Here is a 19,068-nt window from a genome sequence, read left to right on the forward strand (position 1 = left end):
GTGTCCAGCCAGGCTCCAGGTGCAGAAAAAACCCTTTAAGCAGTATATTGTGATTTTGAGGAGGATGACAGATTTGGACCAAAGCACAGCCCAATGTTCAAGATACTAAAAAAAAGAAATAACCTAAAAAATACATTTAAATGAAGCTTGTGTGAATATCTGCCACTGCTCTAAAATCCCTCTTCCTGCCACAGCTTGTCCATGCAGCCTCAACCATAGTTCTTGTCAAATGAAGATACAGATTGATAGCACAGCTGCTGTTCTTATCTGAGTAAGTCAGATCTGGCATCAAACCTGGCTTTAATTCTTTCATTTTCTCACAGAAAGGAAGTGGTGGTATCACTGTCAGATATCCAACAGTAGAACCACGGAAAAGGTGGCTGGGGAGGGACCTCAGGATGTCATTTAGTCCCCCCACATAAAGCCAGCTGTCACCAAGGCTTGCCCAGCAGTGCCTCAGTTCAGCCAACTTCTGAAAACATTCAGGCTTTGAGTGACCTGTCCTAGCGTGGCACTAATGTGCCCACCCCACACATCTCCTTGTGCTGGCAGTTTATCCTCATACACATCTCTGCCTTCTTTATTCCATTCCAGAACTCCACTGGGCCTCAGTTTTGAGGGGCAAGGGAGTGAATTTAATGGCTAAAACATTAATTGTGGTGTACAAAGGTTTATGCTGGAACACCAAGAAATCAAATGATTCTCCTAAAAGGTCCCACCACATTACAGAGGCAGGACCCTGACACACTCCAGTGCCCAAGTCACCTCCTGCAGACATGTAAAGTGCATTAGTGCCAACCAAATCAGACAGAAAGGAAGATTTGATAAATATTCGGGGGTTACATGTCTTTTGTATGATCTTTATCAAGACTGAGATCCCAAAGGAGTCAGCAGACATTGTTCTTACTCAGCAGATGAAGAAGCAGTTGCAAGAAGATTAAATGTGTGCTGTGAGCAGGCAGCAGTGAACAACTGGGCCTTTCTCAGGGCAGTGCTTTTATTTGGGCTCAACAGCATGATATTCAGCCCAGAAATGGGTTCTGTGATCCTTAACATTTTCATGGAATTCAATTTCAGCTTGGCTTCCTGTTGACTGCCACAGGAATTGCTGCTTCCCACGGAACACCACTGTCTTCATGGTGCTGACATCTCGGACCTGCAGGAAGAAAAACCAAACCATTTTATCTCAGCAGGCTAGACATGAAATAAGTGCCTAAAAAATACTGGAGACTTGCAGATTGGTCACTCAGGGAAAAGCTGTGCTCCAAAGGTTAGAAGAAATACAGTAGCTATCAGAAATTCTCATTCCCATCAGAGATGGGAACACAACAGAGATCCAAGGCCCTGATTTGTGACTGAACTATGGGTGGAAATCTCTAATGGAGATGGGTTTGTTCCCATCCAAATCATCCCACTGGGGTTCCTGCTTCCTCACCAGGATGTAGTTGAAGTGAGTCTGGTTGCCCTCAGGGCCCAGGTCAGTGTTGAGGGCACGGATGGAGATGCGCTGCCGCGGAGCCACCGTGATGAAAGTCCGGCACACCACCTCCTGCCTCTCAGCAGGCAGCTGCACAGGATTCACTATTTCACCCTGGGGGCCAAACAGCTGCTGGTCACAGTCTGACAGGGCAAAGGGAGAAGAGAAAATGGTTTAGAGAAGTATCCAGCACCTCCAAGAAAGAGATCATTTAAATTAAACACAGGCAGAACAGTTTCTTTAGGGATTTTCAGCTGGGGACCTTCAAGCATCAGCAAACACCTGTAGGGGTTTGCTTTAAAACAAAGGGGGAGTCCACAATTAATACTGATTCCAACACTCCTCAAGAAGGACATTGTTAGTTGCTAAAAATGAAGCAAGCTTTCCATAGATTTCCATAGGCAACCACCATTCATGTAACTCTGTGAGCCTTAATCTAAAGCAAGAGCAAAGCTTTCCGTCCAGTACCTTGGTAATATTTTTTGGTTGCAGTTCTGCTGTTGTACTGCAGAATGACCCCGTTTCCTGGCAGCACAACACGCTGTTTCACAATCAGTGTGTTAGTTCTGGAATTTATCAGTGACAGAGGGAGCTTCCTGCAGCCTGTCCGCCACATCATTCGCCCAGAAAACAGCAGGACCTCACCTGGAACGGATGAGCACAGGGCCTAGAAACACTTTTATTTAAAGTAAAAGCCTCTCTTAGGTCTGGAATCAAGTAATTTCTGCATCTTGTTTCTATCTTATCAAAATCTGTCATGAGAACAGGCCAGTTAACTAATCTAACTGCTGATTCCAGCTAGAGGGTAAGTTAGTTTTATAACAGGCCAAAACAAGCAGCTTCTTTAACCCCATAAGCTCCTTTCATCTCATATCTACCAACAAAACAGGTAGGAAACCACTGTGTGATGGGAGGACAAGCAGCATCTTCATTTTGTCCATCTGGCAACAACTTGGTGGAACAGAAAAACTCAGTAAAATGGTTTCAGAGATCACAGAGGCTCTGAGGCAGCCAGAGCTTCTCAAGGCACCAGAAAAGGTGCAGCTTGAGATGCAGCTTTGCCAAAGGGCCAGGCTGGACCCCCGAGCTCCAGGCAGTACCTGCACTGCAGTTGAGGGAGCTCTCCAGGATGGTCACCGAGATCTCCTCCCTCAGGGGACGCCCGATGGCCACTGTGCAGTCCTGGCTCTCCATGCCTGTCATGTTGATGATGCCAGTGGCATTGAGAAACAGGTTTCCACAGACACCTGGACAGCAGAGACAGGTGAGAAACACACCCAGAAGGAACTATAGGAAAACAGCTCCCTTTGCGGCACAATGAACAGATAAGGTCACATATTCTGGGTAAAGCACAGGAAGTCATAGAATCCCAGAACATCCTGAGTTGGAAGGGACCCACAAGAGTCATGGAGTCCAGCTCCTGGCCATGCACAGGACTACCCCAGCAATCACACCATGTGCCTGACAGTGTTGTCTAAACACCCCCTGAAGCCTTGAGCTGCTGTCCCACAGACTTCCAAGTCAGAAGAGCTTTGGGAAGCACGGGGAAGCGAGTCTTTTTCCTAGCTCAGGTAACATGGACGTGCTGGAACAGCAAGTTTTCCCTCCCAGGCAGATGTATTCCCTCCCATGCTCCTGTCCCTGTCTAGCAGCAGGATCCCCACAGCCCAGCTGCACACAAGAAGCTCCTTTTGGCTGTGTCCTCCTCACCTCCGCTGGGCTTTGTCTGCTCCCAGGGCCCAGCAGACAGAGGGACATCCAGGTCCTTGTGTCCATGCTCTGGGGCAGCTGCAGCTGTTGGCAGGTGTGTGGTGGGTGTCACTGGCTGCAGCTCTGCCCCAGGAGACTGGGTCCCCTCCTGCTCAGGACAGGGCCCTGCGGAGCAGCCACGCACCACGATGGCCTTGGGGAAGCGCCGGCAGAAAAGGGGGTTCACGGGCTTGTGGGTCAGAGAGCTGAGGCAGAAATCCTGCCTGGTCTGAATGCCATTCCCACAGGATGTTGAACACTGCAGAATAACAAACCCAGAGGATTTTATTCCTACATTCCAGGTGGTATTTGGAAATAAATGAGTTGATAAGCTCATGCATGATCTGGGGGGTGTTCACTGATGCTCTTCTACCATTTGCCCTGTCAGTGCTCTTGTTCCATCAGCGATAAGATGCCCCACCTTCCAGGGGACCTTCCAAACTATATATTTAAATTGCAGAACCACTTCCTAAAAAAATCCCAAAATATCTGCATTCCAGGAGAAAACATGCCAAAACCATTTCTAAGCTACAGCCAAAACTTGAGCTGAGGAAGGTGGGAAGCAAACCTACGGCTGCTAAACACAGGGCAAGGGAAAAGATGGAAAACACTCCTGGAAACAGTTTAGCATTTCTGTGGGAAGCCAACAGATAAGGCAGAAGTTGTCATTTCTCCCCTGCAACCTCCAGAGAAGGGAAGAGGTGGAAAAACTTCTGCATCTGAGGGGGAGCAGGTACCTCTGACCACTCGCTGAAGCTCCACTCGTAAGAGCACGTGCGGATGACACAGGGGACACTGGTGAGGGGCTTCTCTGCCACAGGGCACAAATGTTCCTCCTGCAAGACCTCCTGGCCATGGAGGGTCTGCACACAGGTGACCAGCTGCACTGCTAAGCCCAGCCCACAGCTGGAGGAGCAGGGCCCAGCTGGGGTTACCTTCCACCTGACAGGGCACGGAGGACAAATGTGAGTTAGTGATGAATCCCCACCGTGTCTCTCACTGCAGAAAAGGCACTGCAGTTCCCTCACCCTTCCTCCTTCTTCATCCTCTGCCTCACATGGTCTATGGTACTTGGAATGCAGGCTGGAGCAGCTTTGGAGTTGGATACAGAGGGCATTCCCATTTTGCCAGGAGCCCACAGATTTCAAATCCACACTGAATCTTACTCTGCCCTCCCCAGAGTGACACACACAGGCTTAACTGCAGAAACAATCTTATCTCCCTCCAAAACACACACACCACTAAACTCTCAGATCAGGACCAGACCCCTGGGAGTGGCATCCTGTAAGAACAGTTGCAGTAGCTTTCCAGTCCCACAGCAAATAGGGCAGGGCGAGCTCACCCCAAATCCTAAGGAAAGTGCAATGCATTTCCTTCATTTTCAGAGCAGCTGCTCCGGATTCTGAGAGTATTAATTCTTGCTACTTTCCTTGATGCTCTGTGGAAACTGTACAGCTGGCAAATGTGTCACCACCTTTTGCAGCTATAGATTTGTTCCTGTTTCCCCAGAGTAACAAGGGATCCAGAGGTCTTCAGTTTCTCTGGACTCAGACTCTGAGGACTACCCTTATTTCTGTCTAAGATCTACCAGCCCAGGAAAGACTCTGAGTTTGCTGAGTGTGGAGCAGTTTTTGCAACTGGCTGTGCTTCCAAAGAAGAGAAGAGTAGCCTGACCCTTCCTTTACCTGTCCCTGCAGACAGAGAGAGAAAGAAAAGGCCCCTCACTGTCTCATTGTCTCCTGACAACTGCTTTACCTTGGTGGGCAGGGGTTGAGATCACAGACTTCCACCCTGCTCTCCGGCTTTGGCACTGGCTGACAGTTTTCCTCCTGGGTTTCTTCTTTGGTGTCAAAAGCCATACAAACATAGTGCAGCTGAGTCTTACCTAGGAAGGGAAGCAATCTGACTGTGTGGTTTGGATGCAAGGATTGAAAATAGGTCAGAAATGTCACATCTGTGTGTACAAAACAAGCAAGCTCTGCCCAAGCCATGGCACTCTTACTGCACTCATCCCCCCAGCTCTGAATCACAGCCAGACCACCCTCTAAATTATTCTGTTCCAAAGAAACTGTGATTACAGCTACTCTTAGAACTGTAGAGGAGGAAAGACCAGCTGGACCCCGAGGTTCCCAGGCACTGAACTCACACCCACAGCCAAGCAACATTTCCCTGCAGCACAGAAAGGCCTCACCTCTACCACAGGAGACAGAACACTCCCCAGCTATAGGGCTCCAGACATACACAGTCTGATTTTCCAGCTGGACATGCCCAAGTGACTCCAGAGGCTGAAGTAAGTGTGCATCTTCCTCCTCAGAACAGAGCAAAAAACAACTGCCCTGAACAAACCACCACGATGAACTGAGGAATCCAGCAGCATAATTAAAGAGGGATGGAGCTGTCTAAAGTGACAGGATGAACTTTTAACTGGGCAGAGCAGTGGTGTAAACCACCCTCCAAGCTGCAGGGGTGAGCTGGTGGTTCTTAACTGGTGGATAAAAGTGCAAAGCTCCCAGTGAGGTTCCTGAAAAGCCAAGCCAGCAAACTCACTTTGTCCCAGCCCAAAGGGCAGACATTGACCACACACGGCACAAGGGAGAGGGGTTTTTCTTCTGCTGGGCACAGGCTGTCATCCACCACAGTCTCCAGGCCATCTTGGAACTGCACACAGGTCAGGTTCTGCTGGGCAACTCCAGTCCCACAGACAGCAGAGCATTCATCTCTCTGAGACATCTTCCACCTAAATGGGAGGCAACTGCATCACCCCATCTCCCATCTGGATCAGGGAGGTTATTAACTGGGGTCACTGGTTACAGAAATGGGTCATGCAGAGTATTCAGCTCCTCTGCTTCAAAAGCCTTGTCTGGATGTGACTGAGAGGACAATTTAAATCCTTTCACTGACAGCTTTCAAGAACTTAAAGCACCTAAGCTAAGGGGCTATAGTTCACAGTGCAATCACTTTTTATTGAAGACTAAAAGGTCTCTGAGGGCAATGTCTGGACAGGCTTGGCCCTTGGTCCTCTTCCCAAATAATCAACACAAGGATCAACCCTCTTTGTTGGCACCATCTCGGAAAGAATGTGAGAGGCATCTTCTTCTGGATATACCCTTAAATATATTCATTTAGCAGACTGCTGTAAAACATTGAAGGACTATTTCCCATTCCTTCAGCTGACATCTCAATTATCTCACAGGACCAGGAAAGACAGAACACAGTTTGGGATCCATTATAATTAAGAGGAAACTACTTCCTACTTATCTTTTTTTTTTTTTTTTGACCTTGCACAACACAAATACAGAGCCTGGTTAAGTGGCAGAGCAAAGCAGGAATTGAGCTGAGCTCCCAGGAGCACCAACCTGTAGAGGCACGGCTCCATGGCACAGGGCTTGTGCTCTGGGAGGGGCTGTGGCAGCTCCAGACACCACTGATCCTCTGTTACTTCATTCTTGGTCTGATCAAAGCACACGTGAGCCACTGGCTGCACCCCTGGGACACAAAAGGAAAAGGAATTGGAGTTATAACCCAAAGTGAACAGCTCCCCTCTGTTATGGAAGGAAGATGCAGTGATTTTACTTTAGTTAATCACCTGAGTAAGAAAATGAGCTGTGTGGGAATTCAGATTCCTGTAAACACACAAACACCTTCTTTGTGCTGTAACCTCCCTCAAGAGTTTTAAAGTGATTTTCCAAGGTGAGCACCCTAGCAGAGACATTTGATTGATAACCCACTGCCAAAATGGAAAGGTTGCTCTAAACTGGCTGTATGAAATAACAAAAGATATCAATCATAATTTGGAACAAATTGCTTCTAATGATCTGACTGATGAGGGACAGCAAAATAAGCTCTAGGAGGGAGCTGGTTTTAAATGCCATTGTGTAGAAGTGACCAGGTAAAAGCATCACACAGCCCTCGTGCTCAAACAGCACCAACCTCCTCAAAGGCATCATCAACAGCCAAAACCAGAGGTAGTGGGAGAGAAACTGGAGACTTCCAGTGCCTGCAGCAGGCAAGGAATGAAATATTCATAAGCTACAGCTATAAAGAAGATTTTTAACAATAATGAACATAAAAAGCAAAGCAGATGAAAAGTCAAACTCAAAGAAATTACAAGCAAAGCTAAAATGGGTCTCCTTTCAGTGAATGGGCTACAGTGAGAGCCAGGCATTCCTGAATCTCAAGCAGCATGACCCTGAGCACCAAATGTCCAGAATCCATCAGCAGCCTTATCTTTGCTCTACCCTCCTTGTTTTCAAATAATGACTATTGCTAAGGAGGGCCTGTGCATCACTTTCAGCTCTCAAGGTGCAATTTCAGCCCAGATTCCCAACTTTCTGTTATTTTAAGTCCCGGGTTTCTCATTCTTTTTTTCTGTTTGTGGCTGCATTAGCTGGAGGCTCTGGAGCATTTTGAGCTTTTTACTTCAGGCTGAACTGATTCAGCAATCAGTTCACCTGGGGGATTTGCTGGAGAAAAGCTCTCCAGGCATAACTAGTTGTGTAGATTGACTTACATAAATATTCATTAATGCATTTTCTAAATCCTTGTCACAGAAGTCTTGAGAGGCCTGACAGTGTCATCTGAATTATCTGGCAAACAAGATGTCAGGCCATCTATCAGAGTGAGCTGTTACAATCTGCATTATGATTCCTTTAGAGAGACAGAAAGGATTAGCCATGGCACAGGAACAGAATTCAAAGAAGGAAGTTTCATAATTAGCTCTGAGGCTTTAGTTAGACACCAGATACCCCTTTGGTCTCAGACTTCTGATGTTTAGCCAACTTCAAATTACAGTCTTCAGTAACTTTGAAAAATCTGAGAAAATTATTTAGTCTTAAAACCAAGAATTCAGTTAAAACCTATTTTAAAATCCTCTCCGTGATCAAACATTTTCAGTATCATTTTGATGATTGAGCTCATTTGCTGATTAGTTAATTTAATTCAAAAGCTCCATCACTTTTTCCTTTGGTTTAGTTGAACACGAGCAATCATTTCCAGCAATCTGCTTTGAAATTCAGTTCAGACCAAAGGAGAAGTCTCCATAAAAAGTAAAGACTCAGTCCTGCTGCCTCACCTTCCCCACAGGTCACTGAACACGGGCCCTGCTGAGGAATCCACAGATAGGTCAGGCTCTCCCTGGGGACAAAGTAGCTGAAGGTGATGTCTGGGTTGGTGGCATTGCCATATTCTTTTGTGTACCTCCTGTAGACCTGGGGAAGGAAAAACTGTGGTCAGTGCAGAAGAAAACATGGATTTATTTCTTAGGATGGAGGAAGGAGAAGCCAGTCTGCCTTCTTTCCATCCAATCCTGAGCCTCACTGCAATGCCTCAGTCCCAGCTGGATGCCGTCAGAGCATCCACCCTGTGAATTCTGGGCACTGAAAGTGACTAAGCCAAGCAGAAGTTTAACTCAGTGTGGTTTTGTCCACACAATCACTCCCAGTCCTACCTGTGGGCAGCCAACCCCCAGCCATTCCCAAGAAAAGGAATAGCATCACTCTTCAGTGAACACCATCTCCCCCAGCCTTGGACACAAAGTTACCTGAATCTACCACACCTGGATTCTGCAGCAAAGCCACCCAAACCAGGCCGCTTCTGACTGGCCCCCTTCCAACTCTGCTGCTTTAATTCACCTGTATTTCAATTTCTTCCTGTGTTGGCCCATCCACATGGATTTCCTCCAGGCTTGGCAGGTTGTCCTGGGTGAGAAACACTTGGTATTTGATCTGGTTGTCCTCCAGAACTGATGGGTAGGTGACATTCAGTGAGATTTTTCCTTTTCCAGCCACCACGTACTCTCCTTTAACCTTCACAGCTGGAGAAGCCAGAGGAGCAGTGAGGTTAAGAGACATGATATGGTCACCAGGATCCCCTGGTGCTGGCAGCTGCTGGCTGCCCACTTGGTAGGAACCAGTTTGATCCAAGTTTGGCATCCCATGGAGCGTGGCTACTACAGCTTCCCACTGGAGAGCCTCCCACAACCAAAATGCAGCACCAAAAATTCCATTTCTTTGTTTACACAGACTCCTTTCAGCCCTGCCTGTATCCCCTCTTCTCCTTTTCATTCCACTCACCCAGGTGTGTGAAGAGAGGCCTCCTGTTGATGACATGGACTGAGGTGGTGTTGTAGGGCAGGGACAGAAATGTCACATACTCTGGAAGGGTGGAAAGGAGAAAGATGTGGTCACCTTCCATCACTGAAACTCTGTGGGAAAAGATGGGGATTGCAGCTCAACTCCTAAATTCACCCTGACCCTGCTCCTTGCCTTGAACACAGTGATGGTGACACAGCAAACACAACTGAGCTGCATTCTGTGTCCTGTTCTCACATTTCTTTGGTTTTTTTTAGGTTCTCTGCTAATATCTCTACATGAGACTGCAAGAGCCAGACCAGTTCCCAAATTTAACAAATCAGGAAGCATGGACAACACTCTCAAGTACATGGTGGGATTGGTGGGCTGTCCTGTGCAGGGCCAGGAGCTGGAGCCAATGATCCTTGTGGATCCCTTGGGATATTTATGATTCTGTGAACTGGTATCACCCAACAATTTATGGGACTTCCCAAACAGTTACATTTCTGACCCACATCCAGAGAATTATGACAAAAAAAAGGCATTCTGCCTACCTCCTGCAGCACCCAAAACCCATCTCCATACCCTCCATAAAATAAAACCAAGCAGAAGCAGAGGGGAGAAGTCATATAGAGAAGATTTGGAACACTGACTGCACACAAACAGAGCCTGAGGGGGAAGACTACACACCTTTAGCTTTCCCTTCCGTGTAGGATCCATGCACTTCGGTGCAGGTGGAGTTGTCACCTCCACAGACCTTGCAGGGATCCATGGCCTTCCTGGAGCCCATCTGGCCATCACACCCAAATGCCTGAGCAGAGGGGAGAGTCTGTCAGCCTGGCCTGCTCTGAGAAAACAAGTGACTAAAAGCAACATTCCTGAGCTCCTGAAACTGCCCTTTCCATGTGGAATCTGGATTTAGGAGGACAACAAAGGAAAAGATGTGTTTGTACCTAGAGCTGCCACTGGACAGCAGTGTGCAAAGCCAGGGACTGGGATGTTTTAGCTGAGAGCACAACTCTCAGTAACTGTGACATTTTCTTTCCCATAAGAAGCAGCCCAAAAAATCTCTCCTGTGACCTAAACCCAAAGCTCTGTGCTCTCTTCTATGAACTCTTTCTGGAGGGAGGGAGGAAGGGAGGAAAAAACAAAAGCCCAGGAGAACACTAAACATGAATGGCAGGTTCTAAAGGAATCTTTAGCTCCCCAGACTCCAAAGCCAAACCTAGCTCACATCGGTTCAGTCCCATGGAACTCAAAAGAGAGATTCTACCCCCATTCCCACGAACAAGACTAATTTACACAAAGCTACAGGAGGATCTCAGCAGGCTTAACAGCAAAACATGTGCAACTGCTGAATTTATGCTGCAGCCACTGATCCCAGGCTTTGGAAGCTGCCATAACATGCATATTTATCACTGCTGCCAATAAAAGAGCCAAAATCAGAACAGGTTGTGCCTACACCCTCTGCTGTTCATGGGGGGAAACAGAAACACTTCACAAAACATGGTGAGAACGAGGATAATGAGAAAAACATAAAATTTACAAAAAGTATTCTGGGAATGTAAAGAAACAACAGAAAACATTCAGCCGGGTCAGCACGGAGCAGTTCCTAAAATGCAGACAGCGCGGGGGAGTTGTATCCAAGGTCATCAGGAAAGAATGCCTTCCTCAGGTCCAATCCAGGAAAAAACTCCACAAGTTAGACTTCAGTTTTGATCAGCAATACTCCAAAAATCAATCTGTCAACTTGTGATGCCCAGGTTTTGCTACTTATCTTGCCACTGACTCAGTGATTCAAATCATGGAACTTCCCTCCAAGACAGCATTTTATGGGGCTAATTACAGCAGGCAAGCTGAGCAGCTAATGATGTTTCTTCCACCAACACATAAACCAATTGCTTCTTGGTTTAGGGACGAATAGCCTTGTGTGTTTACTGCATAATTAGCAGAATGTCTTATCTAGAGGGCATTGGATGCAAAGACAGAACAGTAGATTTTTGGAGTCCATCCAACACACCAAGAACAAAACTCTCTTCTGAGAAGAGCTCACTCTGTTGTTTGGGACACTGTCTTTTCCTAGTACGAGTCACTTACTCTGCATCTCCCCATGACACATAGATGGTGATCCCCGTGGCGCTCCGTGTCATCCTGCTCACACCTGGTTCCATCCAGGAAATTGTCCCCACGGCTCACCATGAACTCCTTGCCCACAGCCCTGCACATGTGCTTGCAGAGCAGGTCCCCTGGAGCAGGCAGGCACAAGGAAGGAGTTACTCTTTCAGGAAGGCACGTGGCTGCTTATCAAGCAATGGGAAAAAACCCAGAAAGGTTGTGGGCTCCCATCCCTGGAAGTGTCCAAGACCAGGTTAGATGGGGCTTGGAGCAACCTGGGATACTGGAAGATGTCCCTGCCATGGTAGGATGAGTTTTAAGGTCCCTTCCAACCCATACCATTCTGGGATTCTATGATCTCTCAGAAAGCACCCAGGTTTCATGTGAAAACTAAAGCACTCAGTGAAACAGCCTTTTCATTCCAAAGTACAGAGGCCCATGAGCAAAAACTGAGGTTCCAGACATTCCTTACCTTTGGCAAAACCAACAGCAGAGGTCCAGGTATAAAAGGATGGTGTTTCTACATCAAGGTACAGTGGCTTTAAATTTGTTGCTGCACATTGTTCAGCCATGAAGTCCTGCTGGGTCATCAGACAGGCCTGGATCCCAGAGAGATAATTGTGTAAGGAAAGGAAGTGACTGAGCACTGACATTCAAACCTCTAGCTAAAGGCAAAATGCAATGGCTGGTGATTAAAACACCCAAACAACTGCAAAGAAAGAAAACCACTTTAAAGGAAGGCTGCAGGATATACAGAGAATTGTGCTTGGAAGCTGATATTTTTGCTATTTATACAAAATAAATAGATAAGGAAAACAGGAACCATACAAGAAAGCCCATCTGAAGAAAACCATCATTGTGAGTCACTATTTTCTCAGCATCTGTCCTGCTATGGGGCATAGAGAAAATGCTTCATTACATGTGAACAAGGCTATTAAATAATCCTGCTGCCTTCCATGGCACAAATACCTCTCCTGCTGTCAGACAGATGGAGCCTGCATACCAGATCTTTTACCAGAGCAGTCAGCTGTGGGAAGGACAGTCACAAAACACCCAGCCCTCAAAGGGCTCAACAGTGAGACAGAAGTTCAGATGCTGCTGAGCTCCATTACCTGTGTATTGCACATCTCTGCTTGCATGCTGGCACCGTGGCACTCCTGCCCCCCAAAAGCAGGCCTGGAAATGACAGAATTCCTCAACAGAGGCAGGTTTGTACCAGGCAAAGAGGAAGACTCAGCCCTGAGGCCCTGAGCACAGGCAGGTCCCCATGTCTCACCTGGGGTTGTTACAGAAGCGCTGCCTCAGCACCACCCCACCGCCGCAGCTGCGGGAGCAGGGGGAGAGGGGGCTCCAGGCAGACCAGTGCCCATGGACCACAGCCATGGGGTTCAGTTCCTCCAGAGAGCTGCACTGACCCTTGGAGCACCACTAGGACCAAGAACACACAGAACTGGCAGCAGTGAACACAGCAGGGCTGGGATTTAAAAGGCTGGCACAAGTCCCCATCTTTGGCAGGCCAGTAACAGAGAGTGGCAAGGTGAATGAGGCACCTTCTGACAAGAGGCTGAAGAGTCCCCTTCCTAATTAGGGTCAACATGAGGCTGGGGTCAAAGCAAAGAGCAGGCAGGTCATTTCCAGTCGGAGAGCTCAGATATCAGGCTATAGAACTGCAAAGCAACTCCAGAGATAAAAGACAAGGTGGAAAGACCAAGATCAGGACATAATGGTACCGGTTTAGGACTGGTTTTAGCTTCCTGGCCCAGGGGCAGTGAGTGCCAGGTACCTTCCAGACACTGACAGAGCTTTGCTGTCTGAGACCCACAGCCCCCACTCCCACTCCTGGTGGGAGCCTCCTTACCTTGTTGATCCCACACTCAGTTCCATCCAGGAGGGGAACCAGAAGCCGAGTACAGCTGGATTTGTCTGCTGGCTGTACATGGCATGAGAGAACTTTACAGATGTCCTGGTGTGACAAAAAAATCAGGGAGTTCAGGGAGTCAGGCTCAACAACACAGTCCCAAAAGTCTAAACAGGGCATGTCCCAGGTTTTCTCCCAGACACCCAACAATGCAAGTTCCTTCACTTTTCCTGCTATTGGGCAAAAGCTGTGAGCAAGTCAAAAGATCATCACTGTAGTAATCACCAACTGTAATGCTGGAAGATGATCAACTGAAGCAATTAAAGTTTCACCCACCTTAGTGTTTCCTCATTAACAAAACATGTCCAGATGGCAGCTATTAAACACGCTGTGCTTCCCAGACAAAGGGATTTCAGCCATGGCAGGGAAGCTGGAGGAATCCAGTGAACAAGAATTCCCCAAGGCAGGACCCTGAGTGAGTGCACCCAGCACTGCCAGCTGTGCACAACAGCACCCACCTGTGCAAACCTTACAGGAGATTTATGTGGAGGAAGGAGGTGATGAAGAGAAGGGAAACATTTTGAAAGCTTTGCCAAGAAAAGCACCTTCAATCCCTTCAGAATAAAAATGCTGCCAGCCATTTCTCCTGAATTTTGGCTCCTGAGCATTTCCCCGCTACCCTTAGCAAGACAGACAAACTTTCTACCTACAACATTGGTGTCAGCAAAGGTGCAAGCTGTGGCCACACTCCCAAAGGCAATTTTACACTGCTCATCTGCTCCATAGTACAAGCCAGGCTTCCACCCCGGGATGCTGCCGTCCATGTCCGGCAGGTCATTCAGGCAGCTTGTTTGGCCTGTACTGATAGAAACATGAGGAATAACTTTCCCAGCTGTGCGTAGTGAGGACAAGGACATGTTTGCAGACTTGTGCTGAGTTTCACTCTGGGAGTTGGCTGCTGCTTTCCCAGACAACACATGCTCACTGTGGGCTGGGATGGATTTAGTTGCAGCAGCTGCCTGGAGATGCTCACAGTTCCCTGCTGCTAGAGTTCTATCTCATTCCTGTCCTGCACCCAGCCAGCACAGGCTGCAGTGCCTGGATGCTCTGATGTTGTAAATAAAATGTGCAGGCTGAGCCAGTGTCTGAGAAATCCAACCCAGCCCAGGCATGTCAGGCACCAACCAAAGCCACTTCCAGCTACGTGAAGCAAAAACTGGGTTTAACCTCAGCAACAAGTGCTAAGAAATAAACAAACCCCAAGCTTTTCACTGTTCCTCATCTTTCAATAAACTTTTTTCTTCATTGAGTTTTTCTCTCCTAAGCCCCCAGCATAGGGAACTGAAGAACTCCACCATTCCCTTACCTGACAAGGGCCAGGAACTGCTCTCGGCTGCACGGAGACCAGGTGAGGTCGATGCTGTTGTGGTTTCCTGCTGAGCCCATGATGTAACCACTGCTGCTGCACACATTCCCCTCTCCATCGTGGGCAATGCCAAGGCTGTAACAGAAGCAGCACAGAGCCCTGAGGAGAAGAAACCCAGAGGCTGGATTCCCTCAGAGCCTCCCCTTCTCTAAGCAGGGACTGAGCTCCCTCTGCAGCCCTTCCTTCTACTGTTGTCACGAAGGGTTTCTCTCCTCTTTGCAGCTTCTAATTGTCACAGGACATACAGGAAGGCAAGAAATGCAAGGAACTCTTTCCAAAATAATCCATGATGGTGACCAAAAGGGTTAGAATAATCCATGGGGAATTCCCTTTTATGTCAAGAGGTCCTTTTGCTTCTTTCCTAAACTGGAGGATGTTTTCCCCTGAATAAAACCTACTGGGCTGCTCTGGCAGTTTCCTACTGACCTGTGCCCAATCTCATGGGCTATGGTGACTCCAAGGTCAAAGCCAGTGTCCTGGGTAATGACACAGCTCCAGAAGGAGGAGCAGACTCCCCCTAACTGAGTCACTCCACGAAGTTCCTTGTTCCCATCAGGCAACTCCAGGTCAAACCTAAAGTAAGGGAGACATAAAGAGGAAAGAGCAAAGAACCCTCACACCTAAAAAAGTCAGGTCTAAACATTCAGCTGAATTTATCTGAGCTTTGCCAGCTATCTAACATTTCTTTTGACACGAGTGCCCACTGCTCCAATTTTATGATGATTCCACATTAAAAAATCCAAACGTCCTCAGACAAGGAGAACTGAATAAAACAACCTAATCCTATTTCCCAGTCCCTCCCAGGGCAGGGAGCTCAGCACCTGGTGATGTAGAGGACAATGTCAGCATGCTGGGGGTCAGAGTCGTTCTGGGGGTTCACCTTCTTGCTCCACTCACAGACACTGATGAGGGAGGAGGTGATGTTGGTGGTGATGTTCACCTCTGCCTGGAGGGAAGGCACACGTTGGCACATTCCAAACAGCTTGGAGCTTGGGCAAGCCTCAAACACAGCCCTCCCCTTACCTCTGGCTCTCTCAAAACCAGCATTTGCATGAGGTGAACTCTGAAATGAGCCCCCAGTGAGGCATCTCTGAGAAGCTCTGCTCCCTGAGAAGAGACAGAAAGGATTCAACAAACAAGGGGCCTTGGGGACTCCCACTCCCTGCTCCCAAAAAATGGGCTGCACTCATTACAAAGGTAACTACAACACTAACATATGCACTACAAATGTTAAAAAATCTGTCAAGAGGTGAGAAGTGGTTAGATTTGTCAGATACTCTGAAGCAGAGAGAAGAATCTGCATGAAAAGTTTCACAGGGTAGAGTGAATGCTAAAGACTTTTCTGCAGTACACACAGAGAAAAATTCTTAATAATAGCAAAAAGAGACATGAAAATTCTGCAACAGAAATAAAACAGTGAAATGTAAAATATAAGATGGATTCAGTGGATTTAGCTCAATCCCACTGAAAGCAACAGGGTGAGAAAACTCTTTACCTGAGTTGCTATATTAGTAATAAAATTAAGAGCTACATTTTCTCTGTGGGTTTTAAATCCTCTAAGATCTTCTTTTACTCCTTGTACAAGGGAATTTGGGGGATTTCATGCCCAGGGAAGCACAGAGGGATGCCCTACACATGAGCTCTGTACCAGGGGCAGGTGACCCCAACCACCCTGAGGTCCTGCCTGGGGCACAGCCTGGGACAGGATCCCAAGCACAGAGGCACTCACAATGTTCAGGTTGGCCAGGATGTAACGCTCCGTGTCCTCTCTGTGGTACAAGTAAACATCTGGCCCTGCCACCACCATCAGCTCCAGATGTTTGACAGCTGCCTCAGCCCTCTTGTGCAGGCGAGGAGGAGCCCACCCTGCTGGACAGCACAGGAGGTTCAAATGCACCATGAAAGGTCCCGCAGATCCACTCCCTCTCCCCAAAGGCTGCAATAACTCAGCTGCAAGTCCACTTCTCCAGGGGCTTGCTCAGCTTTCCCACTTCTGGTGGTGTCTTTCACCTGCCAGCAGCTTTAGCAATACACCTGTGCTATCAAAATAACAACCAGCCACATGAGACACACTGGGCACACCTCAGCAAGGTGAGAAAGCTTTTCAAGTCTACTGATTTTGTAAACACAAATTTGTCCTCTGAGCTCATGGAAGCAATGCTCCAGGAGACAGCTTTTCCAGCAGGGCTCCCTCTCCATGGCTGTTACCTCTGGCTGGCTTTGCCTCTCTTGCAGCACTTTTGAAGAGGATGTGGGGGCTGGAGAAGCCGAGGTCCTTCAGCAGAGCCACATCTTTGCTCCTGACTGGCCTGATGTGAACCTTCTCCTCACCCACGGTGACCACTCCTTGCTGAAGCAGATAAAATTCCACCTCTGAGTTATTCCAAAGATATTTGCTACCCATGGGGATGGCAAAGATTTATTCAGTGGATGGTTCACACACGTTTGGTGCATAAAGCTGCCAACCCCAGAGGCTGGTCCTGCTCATACTCACCAGCTGCCCTTCACAGAAAGTGACTCTGCTCCTGGCCCCAGGAGGCTGCAGGGCTTTTCCACCTGAAAAGCAGCTCCCTGGGAATCTCTTCAGTAAAATAAAGGAAGAATTCACCGCCTGGCTGCTCACAAAGGAGGAGGAAAGGAGGGCGTGGTCCTCTAGGAATTCAAAGGCATAGAGCTGCCCCCAGGCCTGGATGGAGCAATGCTGGACCCGACAGGGCCTCAGCCCAAAATGTTCTTCTTTACAAGGGCAAGCTGGCTCAGCCACAGCAAACTCAGGCACTGAAAGAAATGAAACAAGACCAGAACAAGGGGAGCAGTTATGAGAAAGGATGATACACAAACCCCCAGTGTAAGGTTTATTTCCCCGGGAAAAATACCCCAAAAATGACAACTGTGGCCTCTTGGGCTCATGGTGGCAACAGCCATTCAGAGAAGTTCTGTGCTTTTGTGTATTCCAAAGTGAGGATAATCTGACTGGGAACACACAACAGAAACTGGCACTGAATTTATTGCAGCTTTTGCTCTCTCAATAAGGAGAACAGTTCGTCTAAAAAAGGCTGAGACAGTTTTGTTCCTGCAGCTTTTAACTATTACTGAGTGGGAATTATCACAATGCAGACAAAGACACTGGGATGAGCACTAGGTGAATTCACAAGGAGACAACAACACTCTTCCTTTAGGGATTTAAGACTTCAAAACATCTTTATTCTGAACTATCACCAATCCAGACCCAGAATTCAAATATGTTTGTGCATTTATTAATAATAATTAACAAGTATTTAAAGTTATCCTTAGTCTAAAGCTTTTGTCAGAAGAAGAACACCCATACAGAGAATGGGGAGTGCAGCAGAAATGTGCAAAGAGGTTGAACACATCTCCTGGAGGAGATTTGAAATGACACATCTCTCCATCCGCTCACACTGAAACCCAGCTTGTCTCGCTTGCACTGGGACTCAGAAACACCAAATGCTGGTCACTTCAGGGGCTGTTAATCAGTTGTTAATTAGCACTGTCAACCACACAGGGTTACAAATCAACGGCCAGATGTGCTCTAAACCGAGGGAGGCTGAGCCCTGCATACCATCAGGCACTGAGCTGGTTCCAAAGTAAGACAAAACATCTTCCCCATCCAAAGCGCCGAGGAATTCCTGCAAGAAGAAGAAGAAGAGCAAAACCAAATGGACACAAGGCTATCCCTTCGCTGGAGCCGACCTGAAGGAACGCCAGCAAACAGCTCAGCAGTCCCAGAGCCAAGCCCTCATGCCTTTACTCCGCGCCGAGCACGGGCTGCACAAGGGAACAGCTTTATCTTCGTGATTAGCGAGCTCGGACGAGTTTGGCTTAGAACCGGGTCGTCTCTTCTTCTTTTTTTTTTTTTAATTTTTTTTAGCTTTTCTTAGAAGCGCGGCAGCGTTCCTGGAAGGGCCGCTCGGAGGTCAGACTCACCTCAGGGAGCCAGCACAGCCCCAGCGGGAGCACGGCGAGCGCCCGCAGCGCCAAGCTGACGGTCATGCCGGACAAGCCGAGCTCTCCGAGCCGAGCACGAAGAGTTTTCGGCCCAAGGCATCACGTGGAGCGGAAGGGAAGAGCAAAAACAGCCTCTGAGCAAACAGCGACCGAGCAAACACGCTCCGAGCGGGCCCGCGGGGGACGCGGCCGCACCGGCAGCTGGAGCCCGGCCGCCCTTGCGCAATGTCCGCGGCTTCTCCAGGTTGTGCGCCAGCCCCGGCGGGCCAAGGGGCGGCTCGGGGGGGCCATGTGGCCCTGGGGACACGCCCGTGTGGGGTGGGGGTCACCCCGCGACCCCCCAGCCCCGGAACGCTGGAACCGCCCCCCTCCGCCCCGGAACCCAAGCGTGGGCCGGCGTTCCCCGCCG

At 48.3% G+C, this 19,068-nt stretch overlaps 1 protein-coding gene and 1 long non-coding RNA gene across 4 annotated transcripts; one reads left to right on the plus strand and one right to left on the minus strand.

The window, feature by feature from the left end:
• Nucleotides 1-295: 295 nt before the first annotated feature.
• Nucleotides 296-18,875, minus strand: ADAMTS13 (ADAM metallopeptidase with thrombospondin type 1 motif 13). Of its 3 annotated transcripts, none has more exons than XM_068211117.1 (29): nt 18,639-18,875; nt 18,274-18,340; nt 17,188-17,471; nt 16,902-17,043; nt 16,423-16,559; nt 15,717-15,800; nt 15,515-15,639; nt 15,120-15,266; nt 14,634-14,768; nt 13,978-14,128; nt 13,268-13,372; nt 12,686-12,837; nt 12,522-12,585; nt 11,882-12,008; nt 11,392-11,540; nt 9,985-10,105; nt 9,298-9,378; nt 8,857-9,038; nt 8,298-8,433; nt 6,583-6,712; nt 5,774-5,963; nt 5,411-5,535; nt 4,982-5,104; nt 3,964-4,168; nt 3,188-3,485; nt 2,578-2,724; nt 1,946-2,122; nt 1,436-1,620; nt 296-1,156 (listed from the first exon to the last, which is right to left on the minus strand). In XM_068211117.1, exons 1-29 carry the CDS (start codon nt 18,702-18,704, stop codon nt 998-1,000), a joined length of 4,194 nt encoding a protein of 1,397 aa, XP_068067218.1. In that variant the 5' UTR covers nt 18,705-18,875; the 3' UTR covers nt 296-997. The 3 variants fall into 3 exon arrangements, with proteins under 3 accessions (XP_068067218.1, XP_068067219.1, XP_068067217.1); XM_068211118.1 differs by having other exon boundaries at nt 5,411-5,532; nt 16,423-16,562; XM_068211116.1 differs by having other exon boundaries at nt 16,423-16,562.
• On the plus strand, nt 4,644-6,687 carry LOC137486141 (uncharacterized). The gene is made up of 2 exons (XR_011005593.1): nt 4,644-5,104; nt 5,411-6,687. It is a non-coding gene; the product is annotated as an uncharacterized lncRNA (long non-coding RNA).
• Nucleotides 18,876-19,068: the final 193 nt, after the last annotated feature.

Source organism: Anomalospiza imberbis, chromosome 21 (genome assembly GCF_031753505.1).
Source record: "Anomalospiza imberbis isolate Cuckoo-Finch-1a 21T00152 chromosome 21, ASM3175350v1, whole genome shotgun sequence".
Taxonomy (NCBI): domain Eukaryota; kingdom Metazoa; phylum Chordata; class Aves; order Passeriformes; family Viduidae; genus Anomalospiza; species Anomalospiza imberbis.

Excerpts from the sequence above, each read along its gene's own strand:
- ADAMTS13 (XM_068211116.1), bottom strand. The coding sequence starts at position 18,704 with ATGACCGTCAGCTTGGCGCTGCGGGCGCTCGCCGTGCTCCCGCTGGGG. Across the intron at positions 11,541-11,881 it reads TGCTGTTGGTTTTGCCAAAG|GGGACCTGCTCTGCAAGCAC; the intron begins GTAAGGAATGTC and ends TGCCTGCTCCAG. Across the intron at positions 10,106-11,391 it reads GTGTCATGGGGAGATGCAGA|GCATTTGGGTGTGATGGCCA; the intron begins GTAAGTGACTCG and ends CCCTCTGCTCAG.